The 11,646-nt window shown below is 48.2% G+C and overlaps 1 protein-coding gene across 1 annotated transcript in view; it reads left to right on the top strand.

The window, feature by feature from the left end:
• Positions 1–11,646, top strand: part of SYT17 (synaptotagmin XVII) — a 50,750-nt gene that overhangs the window by 20,875 nt on the left and 18,229 nt on the right. The window contains exons 6-7 of the mRNA XM_004692096.2: positions 5,087–5,207; positions 6,808–6,963. Coding sequence (XP_004692153.1) covers positions 5,087–5,207; positions 6,808–6,963 — 277 coding nt within the window. The remainder of the gene's footprint in view (positions 1–5,086; positions 5,208–6,807; positions 6,964–11,646) is intronic.

Consider the following 11,646-nt stretch of genomic DNA (forward strand, 5'->3'; position numbering starts at 1 on the left):
AAGAGCCTGGTCTGTCCTGGCTGCTGCTGTTTGTTCTCAAGGGGGCCTTTCCAGAACAAAAGTCTGTCCCTTGTCAGCCCTTGCTGTAGACCCTGGGTAGCTGGAGACAGGCCTTGTGCCATCATCTTAGGTATGGACCTGTGGTTTTGCATGTTCTGGAGCAATCGCTGCTGAACAGAAGCCTCTGCAGCAGGATGCTCACGGGAGCTCAGTTTAGGACCAGATCAGTCTACTCACTTGAGTGGATCTGAAGTAAGTTGATTTAATTTCGATGGCCATTGAGGTCTAGACAAATGCTCAGACATCAAAAGATCCAGCTTCTTGCATTATCCCTGGAAGGTTTAGCTTCACAGGCAGGACAGAAACAAACCTTTCTCTTGCTGACATTCACTGAGGAGCCTGTCATGCACTTGGGGAGGTGGAGAGAAGTAAATCAAGATGACAGCAGCCCTGAGCTGTGGGGCAGGAAGAGAAGTCAGGGTGAAGAGAGCCCTACCTCACACCATACACCAACACCAAGTCCAGTGGTCGAAGGGCTTATATTTGCAAGGCCAAATTTTACATTTTAGAAGGAAAAAAGAGGGAAGGACTATCCTTACAGCCTTAGTGTAGCAAAGCATTTCTTAAAAGGTCAGAAAATGCAAACCATAGAGGAAAGATGGGGGCCTTTTCCCACATGGTAAAATGATGAACTTTGCTCATCAGAAAATGTGGTATAAAAATGGAAAGACAGGCCACACACCGGGAGAATATGTTTGTTATCCACGAGTCTCGGTTTGCTGGGGACTGTCATGAGAAGTACCACACAGGGCGTGACTTAAAGAATAGACGTTGGCTCTCAGGTTCTGGTTAAGATGCTAGCAGGGCTGTGTTCTCTCAGCAGATTCTGGGAAGGACCTGTCCTGACCTCTCTTGCTTCGCACTCCCAGTCTTCACGGGGCGTTCTCCCTGGGTGCGTGTCCAGGCCCCCTCATCCCATGCGAATGCCAGCACTACTGGACCAGGGCCCACCCTACTCCAATCTGACCCTGAAATGACTCTACAGTCAGTCAGCACTTAAGAAATGTGTCCTTTGGAGTCTCAGGTCCTGCAGGCATCCCAGAGCGTAATTACGCCTACCTGCTCTTGAAGCCTGTTGTGCCACGTGACACCTGCAGGCCGTGGGTGACAGAAACATCCTCAGTGATGCCAATTACATCAGTAACATCCCCATTTCAAATCAGTCACGTTCTGAGACCATAGAGTTGGGGCTTAAACAATAGACATTGAGAGAGGAGGGATGCAATGGAATCCATAATGACACATTGCTGGTGAGTGATGTATCCACCCTACTTACAGGTGTCTATAAATTAAGAGAAAGACAAATAGCTAATAGAAAAATGAGCGCAAAGAAATGAATAGCATTTTTGTAAAAGAAAAAGCAGGAATAATTGATAAAGATGAAAAGAGGCTTGATCTTGTTAGCAGTCAAAGAAATACCAATGAAGCCCGTGGCATGGAACAGACAAAATTCAGCATGAAATGTCTGTCCTCAGCCCTGTCCTAGGGACAGTGCCCCCCGAAAGCCAGCATTTCCAAACAAAATAGGAAATTCAGCTATACTCTGCCTAGATAGGCAATCAAAGATGCAAAAATATATATATTTGTCAAAATGTTAATACCCAATGCTGGTGTCACTATGGGAAGACATCTGGCCTCCTTGCTAGTGAAGTGAGTTCATCCTTTTGTCAATAGAACTAGGGAATTTGTATTCTATTGAGCAGCAGAAATATATCTGGAGGTCTTTTATATGTCCTGATGTATTCTTCAGTCCAGTGATCCTAGCCTGGTTTTTATTAGAAGGATGTAACGTTAAGGAAGAAAAATAGCAACATGCCCAATTGTAGGTCATTAAAAATAACTGGAGTACTTAGGAATAGGGAAGTGGGTACAGGAAGTCCCAGCATTTGGCCTTCCAGAATAGTGTAGCCAGACATTAGAAATGACACTTCGGCTGTCTAGATGGTAACATGGAAAATATGTGTTTCTATTTAAAGTAGCCTATAAAATAAAACAGTGGCATTTCAGAATCCGCCGGTGTTATTGGTGCATCTAGGCAAATATCGTTTGGGGGTATTGACAGAGACGAGAAAAGAACCTCATCGATGGGGCTGGCGGAACGTGGGGAAGCAGCTGATGAAATGTGTCAAGTGCTGGGCTGGTGGTTGGATTTTGCTGTTTTGAAAAAAAAATCCATTTCTATTTTAATGTTGTTTGTATAGTAAATTAAGAGATACAAGTTTCCGCCCAGCCCAGGAGACAATGGCAGGGGCTGGAAAGCAGCTGTGTGAGAAGTGTCCTGATGTATTCTTGGGCTGGTGAGAAGTGTGCGCACACAGCTGACAGCCTGGCGAAGTGAGGCCCAGCAAAGGTGCCGTGCAGAAGCCCTTCAAAGGAAGCGTGTCAGGCGCACCACGCTCCTGTTTTCTCCAGAAAGTGCTTTGTCCCAAATGGTTTCCTTTGATTTTCTTTTTATTGATTAGAACTTAGCTGAGTGCAAAGGCTTCAGGGAGAAAGAATTTTTGTCCAGGTAGAGAACATAGTGGAATTTGTACCAGCCTGCGGCCTGGGGCTCCCAGGGTGGCTTCTGGATTCATTTGAGTAATTTGCAAACTGTCTATTTCGGTTCTCCCCAGCCCACCCCATGTGGTTCAGCCAAACTGAGCTCATCGGGTTCTTAAAAAGGGAAATGAGGCTGTTTATTTGTGACTTTGCCTAGAAAAGAGGGAGGGAGGAAATGGACCCCCCCTCACGCTGCTCCCCCCCCCACTCCCCCCCCTCAGTTTTTGTTCTCTGGGGATTGGATGGGGCAGGTGACAAGCACCATCCGGCATGACCCCCTGGGCTGGGAGGTGGCCACGTGAGCAGGCCACATGAGCACCCAGGGTGTCTTGTTCTAGTGGCCATCTGGATGGCCGGTGTTCCAGGGGCTGTGCATATAGGGGTGGAGACTGGACACTGTCCCTGCCTTTGTGAACAAGAGACCTCAGAACTGCCATGAATGAAACTGACAACTGAAAGGGATGGAGGTGGGACAGTTTTTAGTCGGGTGGTTGTGGAAAGCTTACCTGAGAAGGTGCTGTTTGAGTATGAATGGGAAGCAAAGCCCTGTGGCAGGATTTTTTTTTTTAGATTTTATTTATTTCTGCATACAGAAATGGGGAGCAGGCCAGAGGTGCAGGGGTGGCGAGAGGATTCGCCAGAGACAGAATGGGGAGCAGGACAGACAGATCTACAAAGTACCTTGCTGAGGGGAGCAGTGGGTGGGTCAGGAGAGGTCTGCCGCGCCATGTGGTCAGCTCCCAGGAAGGCATCAAACCCGCACTGAAGAGGCCACGGCGTGGCTTAGCTCCGCAGTGCAGCACTCCAACCCGCTGAGCCACCAGGGAGGGCCCTGTCTTGTGTTTTCAAGGCACAGAACAGAAGGCAGATATGGCTGGTGGATGAGGGTGGAGGCAGGCGGTACATTCGTTAGATCCTGGTAGACCAGTGATTCTCAACTGGGTGATTTTGCCCTTGGATAACATTTGACCTAGAGACAATATGGGTGGTGACAGCAGGATGTTACAGCCCTATGACACAGAATGACCCACCCAAAGGTTGACATGCTGGAGTAGCCTGGTTGAAGGCCTTGGGCTTCATTCTGAGAGTGATAGCGGGAATGAAGCAGAGGAGTAAGAGAGTGGCTTGGTTCAGTTTTCGTTTATAAACCTGGAGCAGTGGAGTAAATTATTCCAGCTTATCTGGAATAATTTAGCCATCCTTATCTGGCTAAATTTGGATAGCAGAAAAGTGACTCACCGAGTCAGAGAGCCCACCTCCAGAATAAGCAATCCATTCTCTTGGGGACACTTCTCCCCTTCCTGGGAGAAGCTTTGTGTCAGATGCTTGGGGGCTGGGAGGCTCCTGGCAGCCCAAGGAGGAAGCAGAAAGACAAAAAATGTAGCTTCTTCTTTGACTTTGCAGCTGGTGCTTTGTTCCTGTCACCCCATGCACCTCTGGCCTGTACCCCAGTTCTCTACGCATAAATAAATAAACCTTTTTAAAAAATGACCTTCTCAGAAAGAGGATGACATCAGGAAGCCCTGTGGAAGTTCCACTTCCTCCTCTCAAAAGAGCTCTTTCCATTCCAGGGAGAACTCGAGGGGCCTTCAGGTAATGGGGAGCTGGCCTGGGGTCCTCTCTTCCTTCCATTTACTGTAGGGCCTCTGGGGGTGGGCAGGCTCCCACCCAGATGAGAAGCGCGGTTCCGCCTGGACCACGGTTTGAGAACAGATTCCCCGCCCACGTAGCTGCTCTGCAGGGTGTTCTGAAAGGCAAGGCAGCTTCAGGACCCCGAGCCCAAATGTCACCGTGACCACTTGGCCATGGTGGCCTTGGACGTGTTTCTTCGCCCCACCCGAGCCTCAGTTTCTTCATCTATTCAGTGGGGTCAACCGGTTATCTCACAGACTGAGTGTAAAGTTGAACTTGTTGTTCCAATTCTGTGCTTAGTGCAGACATATAGCATTTTTTTTAAAGATTTATTTATTTATGCATACAAGATCTGGGGTACAGGCCAGAGGTGCGGGGGGAGGGGAGGTTAGAAGATTCCCCAGAGACAGAGTGGGGAGCGGATCAGCCAGATCTACTGAAATACACATCTGGGGGATCAGCGGGAGACAGGGGAGGTCTGCTGCACCCTGTGGTCACCTCTCTGGCTGGGACTGAGCTGAAGTGGCTGCCTGTAGCTTCTTAGTGCTGTGCTTTAACCCTTGCACCACCAGGGAGAGCTGACATACGGCATTTCTTTATCACAATTATTGATGCTCTGGTTGTTATTATTGCTGCTGCTGCTGCTAAGTATTCTAAAGGCAGAAAGAACTTTTGAGAATAGAAGAAAATAACAAGGGGCAGAGGTTCAAAAAGTCAAAGGAGGGAGCACTGACGGTCAACTGATCCACAACGGAAGCCCATTTATGAGCTGTTGGGCTCCATTTCCTGCCTGGTAGCTGCAAAAGGAATAAAAGAGAAAAAGCAACTGTCTGACCATTTCTTTTCTCCACAGAATGAAGTGGAGTTGGGGGAGCTCCTTCTGTCCCTGAATTATCTCCCCAGCGCTGGGAGACTGAATGTTGATGTAATTCGAGCCAAGCAACTTCTTCAGACAGACGTGAGCCAAGGTTCAGGTATGGTGCAATGCTCTTTTCACCCACTGATTTCTCAGTAAGAAATCTCTGTTTGACATAGGGACCTGCTTTCCTTTTCTGCATCCTGGATACTGTGACTAAGACCCCCTGAGAGTACTAGCACCCAGAACTAGGATTTAATTCAAGAAGGGAAGTAATTGATCAGATGTCTCTTCAGTGAGGCAGGTAAACCGTGCATCTCAGTAATCCCATTTGAGCTGGGGGTAGGATTGAGGCCGGGGCTACAATCCCTGAAATCCAGAGCCTCTAGTCACCTGCCTTTGTGAAAGCTGTGGCTGCAATGGAGACATCATGCTCTAGGTGGCGATGATGAGCATTGAGCACGCTTGGTGGACAGACCCTGTTTTCTCCCCAACTCATTTCATACATCTTCATAAATCCCAGCTCTGACAAGTCTGTTGTATTCAGACTGTCTGCTTTATAGTAAACCAACTCAAATGTAACTTTTAATCAAATGGGACAGATTACATTCCCTCTGTATGTAGGTTCCCCCATGACAGCAGAGGTCATTATAGCTCAGAGGCAGGGTTTTGGGGGTCTCTTCTGCTTGGTATTGGAAATATGGTCTTCTCTAAGTGCAATGGCTCAAATAAATTACTTTTGCTATAAAGTGACAACTAAATTTAGCAGACACCTTCCATTCTCAAAAACCACATTGTAAAAATGGGTTTCAAGGGGGCCAGTGTAGGAAATGATATTAAGACTGGAGAGTTTCAGACTTACTGCTTTTGGAACCAGTATGATAAAGGGTTTAAGGGTTCTGGAGTCAAACCTCCTGGAACTAAATCCCAGTTCTGCTATTTACGAACGAAATAGAAGTGACTGAACGTTTAGATGCCTCAGTGTTTCCATCTGAAAAAATTGACATAATAGCAGCATTCATTGGGTTGTTTAACCAAATATTAAATTAGGCGTTGTAGATGATCTCTCTGTAAGTTGTAAAGTGGCCTGAGAGTGGTAATTAGAATTCTGCCCTCTCTATTCAGCTGTGAGCTCACGGATTGGACAGTGGTTTTTCTGGAACCAACAGCTTGGTTAGTCTCCAGGTCTGGTGCTTTTCTACTAGTCAGATCTTAAGCAGATCACTTTGAGTCCTCTGTTTTGTCATCTTTAAAATGAACATAATGCCTGATACATCAGAGGAACTCACTATTGGATGGCTGGAGCAGAAGGAAAATGTGAGATAAGTGCCTGAGTTGGGAAAAGGGGGAATGGAGAACAAGTGGGTGGATGGGGATATTGATAAAAGAAAGGAGTGGTGGCTACCTGCACTGATGGAGGGACTGATAGGAAACTAAAAAGGTGGAAGAATAAGGAGCTGGTCGGACTGTCAGTTGGGAAGATGGATGGAAAGTTGAATAAGTGGATAGGTGGATGGATGCTTGGGTGGGTAGATGGAAGAATGAGTAATGAAAAGAAGGCGAAATGTTAGACAGACTGATGGGTAGGGGAATGGACGGGTGATGGGAGGAAGGAAAAACAGGTCAGTAAAAGGATGGGTGGGGAATGAAATAGATGAATGAACAGTACTTGGATTTCATGATAGCCAACATTCTGGGATGCTGTGTCCAATTCTCAGACCCCTTTGTGAAAATCCAGCTGGTACATGGACTCAAGCTTGTGAAAACAAAGAAGACATCCTTTTTAAGAGGCACAATCGATCCTTTCTACAATGAGTCCTTCAGCTTCAAAGTTCCCCAAGAAGAACTAGAAAATGCCAGCCTAGTGTTTACAGGTAAGGAGCTTTCCAGACCTAGATTTACCCCAGGTGAAGCATGTTCAAATTACTGCCCTAGAACTAGAAAGTGTCTCCGGAGAACAATGTTTAAGAAATTCATGTCTGGTAGTCAACTACCTGAGTTTGAATCTACTTATAACTTGTGAATTTGGACAAGACTCCTCTAGTCATATAGGGTAGTTGTTACTATAAACTTTGTAGTAGATTTCCTGGCAATTCCACATAATTACTGAAGTCTTGGGGGTGTTATTGAACACTCCTTATCTATAACATATGGACAATAATAGTGACGGCTTCATATGCTTATTGTATAGATTAAGTGATGTACAGTTTTGGAATAATAATAATAATAAGTGCATACCAGGTTAGTTCTGATGAGCTGATGGTTCAAGTGGCTTACAGTCTAATAGGAAAATATGAGAAAATAGGGTCATGGAGAAAGGAGAATTTTGAGACGCTTCCCAGAAGACATAGCGTTTAAGTAGCAACTTCAGTGGACCTCCTCCTGGTTGAATTTAACCTGTTGGTTCCAAACTGTATTTTAATCTATTGTCTCCAGAGTGTATTATCGGTGGACATTTTACTATCCCACAGTTGCTGTGGGTCAGGAGTCCAGGCATAGCTTTACTGGGTGCTTCTGGCTGAGGTTCTCTGACAGCTGCAGGCCTGGGACTGACTGGGCTGCAGTGTCATCTGAAGGCTCAGCTGCAGGAGGGTTTGCAGCTAAATCAGTTATCAGCAAGACTCGGTTTGGTTCCTTGCAGGCTGTTGAACTGGGAGCCTCAGTTCCTTCCTGGGTGTTGGCCAGTGACCCTCCTCAACTTCTCACGACCTGGGCTTCTCCACCAGGCATCTGGCATCAGAGCAGATGACATATCTATGAGAGTGGACAAATGAGGGAGCAAGAGAGGGTGAACAAATAGAAACCAGAGTCTTTTTCTTTAAAGATTATTTATGCATACAGAACTGGGGTACAGGTCAGAGGTGCAGGAGTGATGAGAGGATTCACCAGAGACAGAGTGGAGCGTGGAATAGGCAGATGGACTGAAATGCACTGCTGAGGGGAGCAGTGGGGAGACAGGAGAGGTCTGCTGTGCCATGTGGGTCAACTCCCTGGCCGGGGATTGAACTTGTGCCGAAACAGCTGCTGATAGCTTCACAGTGCTGCACTTTAACTCATTGTGCTACCAGGGAGGGCCCAGAAACCAGAGTCTTTTTATCACCTTATCTCAAAAACATCATCTTCATCAACTTAGAGGATTAGGGATAGTTAAACTGATGGGTGAGGGAGTGGATGTTTGGATGGAAGGCAAGAAGAAGAGGTCAATAAAAGGATGGATGGGGAACTGAATCTATGAACGGAGAGCTGACTTGGGTTAGTTAGGGTTAGGGACTGCGGCTAAAACCTAGGAGTCTGCCTGCCTCTCTAGCTGGCAACATCAGGATTGCAGCTCCAGAGATCAAGGCATCTGCATTTCCTCAAGGGAGCAGGTAGTGCTGGCATTGGATGGAACACCACGTTCCTACACCCCAAGCAATCGGAAACACCTGCCCAGACCTGGTCTAGAGTCCTTAGTTGCAGGTCTCCTGAGAAAGCGGCCATACTGGAAACCCTTCTGCAGGATGCTTCCTCTGCAGGGGCATGCTGCTTCTCAGTGCCAGCCGCAGATGCTCCATGCTCTGAGGCAGACAGGCTCTGGGCGTTCTCAAGGCCTGTCACCGTGAGAGTCTGCATCCAGTCAGTGGACGCCTGCCCTGAGCAGATGCAATGATCCTGTTGGACCAAGCTGTGATGGCCGCTGCCCGATTGAGTTACAGATGAGGCCCGCTCTCCCCAGGAGTCTAGGTCAAGACAGAAGACTGCGATTCTGTTGAATCCTTAAGTGGTGACAGGCAGGCAGCGGGCATGATATTGAGCCCAGAGTGATCCTGGAGTGGACTGTCGATTCCTAAATCCCTCCTGAGAATTAAGGACTTAATGTGGCATATTTGGGCATCGAGAACCCGTATGGAAAGCCTTGATGCTTCCGCGTTTGACTTAGAATTTCATGACCAAGTAACACTGCAAGTTGTAACAGAACTGAAAGAAACATCTAGATGGAAAATCGGAAGAGCAGTGGGTTCTCTGCCTAGGCAGTGAAGTCGGGCTGGTCCTGGCTCTGTGGCCTTGGGGAGATCTCTGAGCCCAGGTTTCTCATCTGTAAGTGGGGGTACAAGGACACTTCAGAGGATGACGGTCGGTGGGTAAAATAAGATCAGCACGTTACGAGGAGCGAACGCTGCGCCCAGCACAGATGTAGCAGTCAGTCACTGACCTCCTGTTGAAGGTCAGTGTCCTCACCCCCTTTCCAGAGCCTTCTCCCCAAAGTCACCAACTTTAATGACCTGGTCTCTGTCATTCCTCACAGCTTTCCTTGCCCACACAGACATTGCCCACATGTAGAGGAGTCCTTCCCTTTAAAGAGCTGATTCATACAAGAAGTGCCTGGGCCAGACATGGTTCCCAGACACCTCTGCTCCTGCACGGCTTTCTGGGAGCAGCACTCTGACACTCGCTTTTGTTTAAAATGAGGTTCAGCGTAAATCCGAGTGGCTCAAACGCTTTCTTTTTAATAACTGTGCTATGTGCCATAGCATAACAGAAGCAGAGATTTCTCACTCCAGGAAGGAGGGGATAGTAGTTTCAGAGAATGTGATCGGAACTCCAGAGGGCATGTCCCGGGAAAATAAACAGGGCCGGACTCTCTGCACACAGTTCAATCTTTTGAATCCCTTGAGTCCCCTAGGACTGAAGCCCCTCAGGAAGAAGCCTCACACGAGTGGGCTGTCACCCCCAACCTCAGTACCTCTCGTTTGAGTCAAGTCTCCCCCCAGACAAGGTCTGTCCACTCCTGGATGACCTGCTGCTTCTCTCCTTTCCACGCTGACGTTTATAATGAGCCTTGTGCCCAGATCTGCACCTCAGGCTAAACGCCCAGTAAAAAGTCTTTAAGGAGAAGGAGGCTCGTAGGCCTCCCTGCCCTTTAAGCAGGAGCCCAGCACTGCTTGCTCTTTAGAACCAGCTGGGACCTTTAAAATGCCAGGCCCCCTCGCCCCCGACACCGCAATTCAGCAGCTGGAAGCCAGGGTCCTGGGCCTCTCTCTATATATCTGTATTTTTAAAGCCCAGTCAGGGTTTAGAAACACAGCTGTGAGTGGAAATCCCAGCCGGGGTGGCATTTTGCATAAAGGGCACTGACTACGAGAATAAAAGGAACTTGAATTGAGCTGCCGTGCATCTGGGCACGGCTATGATTGTTCCTACATTCAAAGCTGTGAGGTAAAACCTCACATGGGGGTGGGGGAGAACTGTCACCCCCAGGCTCAGGACTGAGAAACCCAGCACATGATTTTGTTTCCAAACACTTCGTAACAAAAGTAGGGTTAATCTACAGTTCTGCTGAGAGTCTGGGAAAAGCCTGTGATTGCTGGTGGGAGGGGCTCTCTGAACAGCTCCGGGCCTTTCAGTCAGGTGGTTTCTGCCCTTGTAGCTTAAAAGAAAAGAAGGGAAATTTGCTTCTTTAGATAGCAATAGCCATCCAGAGGCCTTCGAGGAAATTCAGGAGGGTTTGCTGAACCATAGTAAAGTTGGCCACTGAGGCCACTCAGCTGGTATTGGAAGTGTGTGTTGAGGGGGTCGGGGGTTGAGGGGAGGGGGTCAGGGGAGAGGCAGGGGATCCGGAGAGGAGGAAAAGCAATGAAGCTTGTTGATGGGCCTTCTAAAAATGCTTTAAAGATTTATTTATTTGTGCATACAAGAACTGGGGTGCAGGCCAGAGGTGTGGGGGTAAAGGATTCACCAGAGACGGAGTGGGGAGCAGAATGGGCAGATGGACTGAAATGCACTGCTGAGGGGAGCAGCGGGGAGACAGGAAAGGTCTGCCGCGCCATGTGTGTCAGCTCCCTGGCTGGGGATCGAACTTGTGCTGCAGTGGCTGCTGACTGCTTCATGGTGCTGAGACTTAACCCCTTGCGCCACCAGGGAGGCCCCACCTTCTAAAAATTAGAACAGAGAATGAGTGCAGAATCCAGCAGTCCCACTTCTGGGGTACACCCCAAAGAGTGGAAAGCAGGACTCAGATTCGTGCCCGCAGCAGAGTTTCTCGCAAGCCAAGTGCCCTGGCTGGATGAAAGGTCAACAAGCATGGTCTATAAGTGCAACTGTGCGCTTCTCGGCCTTCAGAGGCAGGGAACTGCCCCACGCCCGACTTGGAGAGCCTTGATGACGCGATGGGAAGTGAAATAAGCCAGAAGCAGAAGGACAAATACTAATTCCATTTATATGAGCTACAGGTGTCACCATATTTAGAGACAGAAAAAAATCGAGGTTATCGGGGGCGGGAGGGGAGGGAGAATGGGGAGTGTCTGCTTAGTAGACCCTGAGTTTAAGTTTGGGAAGATGAGCAGATGCTTTGGGGGGTCACACTGCAGCGTGAGCAGACCCGGTGCCACTGAGCCGTAACCCGAAGCAGTCGTGGCTGGGCAGTGCATTTCAGTCCATCTGCCTGTTCTGCTCCCCGATCTGTCTCTGGCAAATCCTCCACCCCCGCACCTCTGGCCTGCACCCCAGTTCTTGTATGCATAAATAAATAAATCTTTAAAGCATTTTTAGAAGGCCCATCAACAAGCTTCATTGCTTTT

The sequence above is a fragment of the Condylura cristata genome, unplaced genomic scaffold, assembly GCF_000260355.1.
Source record: "Condylura cristata isolate star-nosed mole 26May11 unplaced genomic scaffold, ConCri1.0 scaffold00032, whole genome shotgun sequence".
Lineage (NCBI taxonomy): Eukaryota > Metazoa > Chordata > Mammalia > Eulipotyphla > Talpidae > Condylura > Condylura cristata.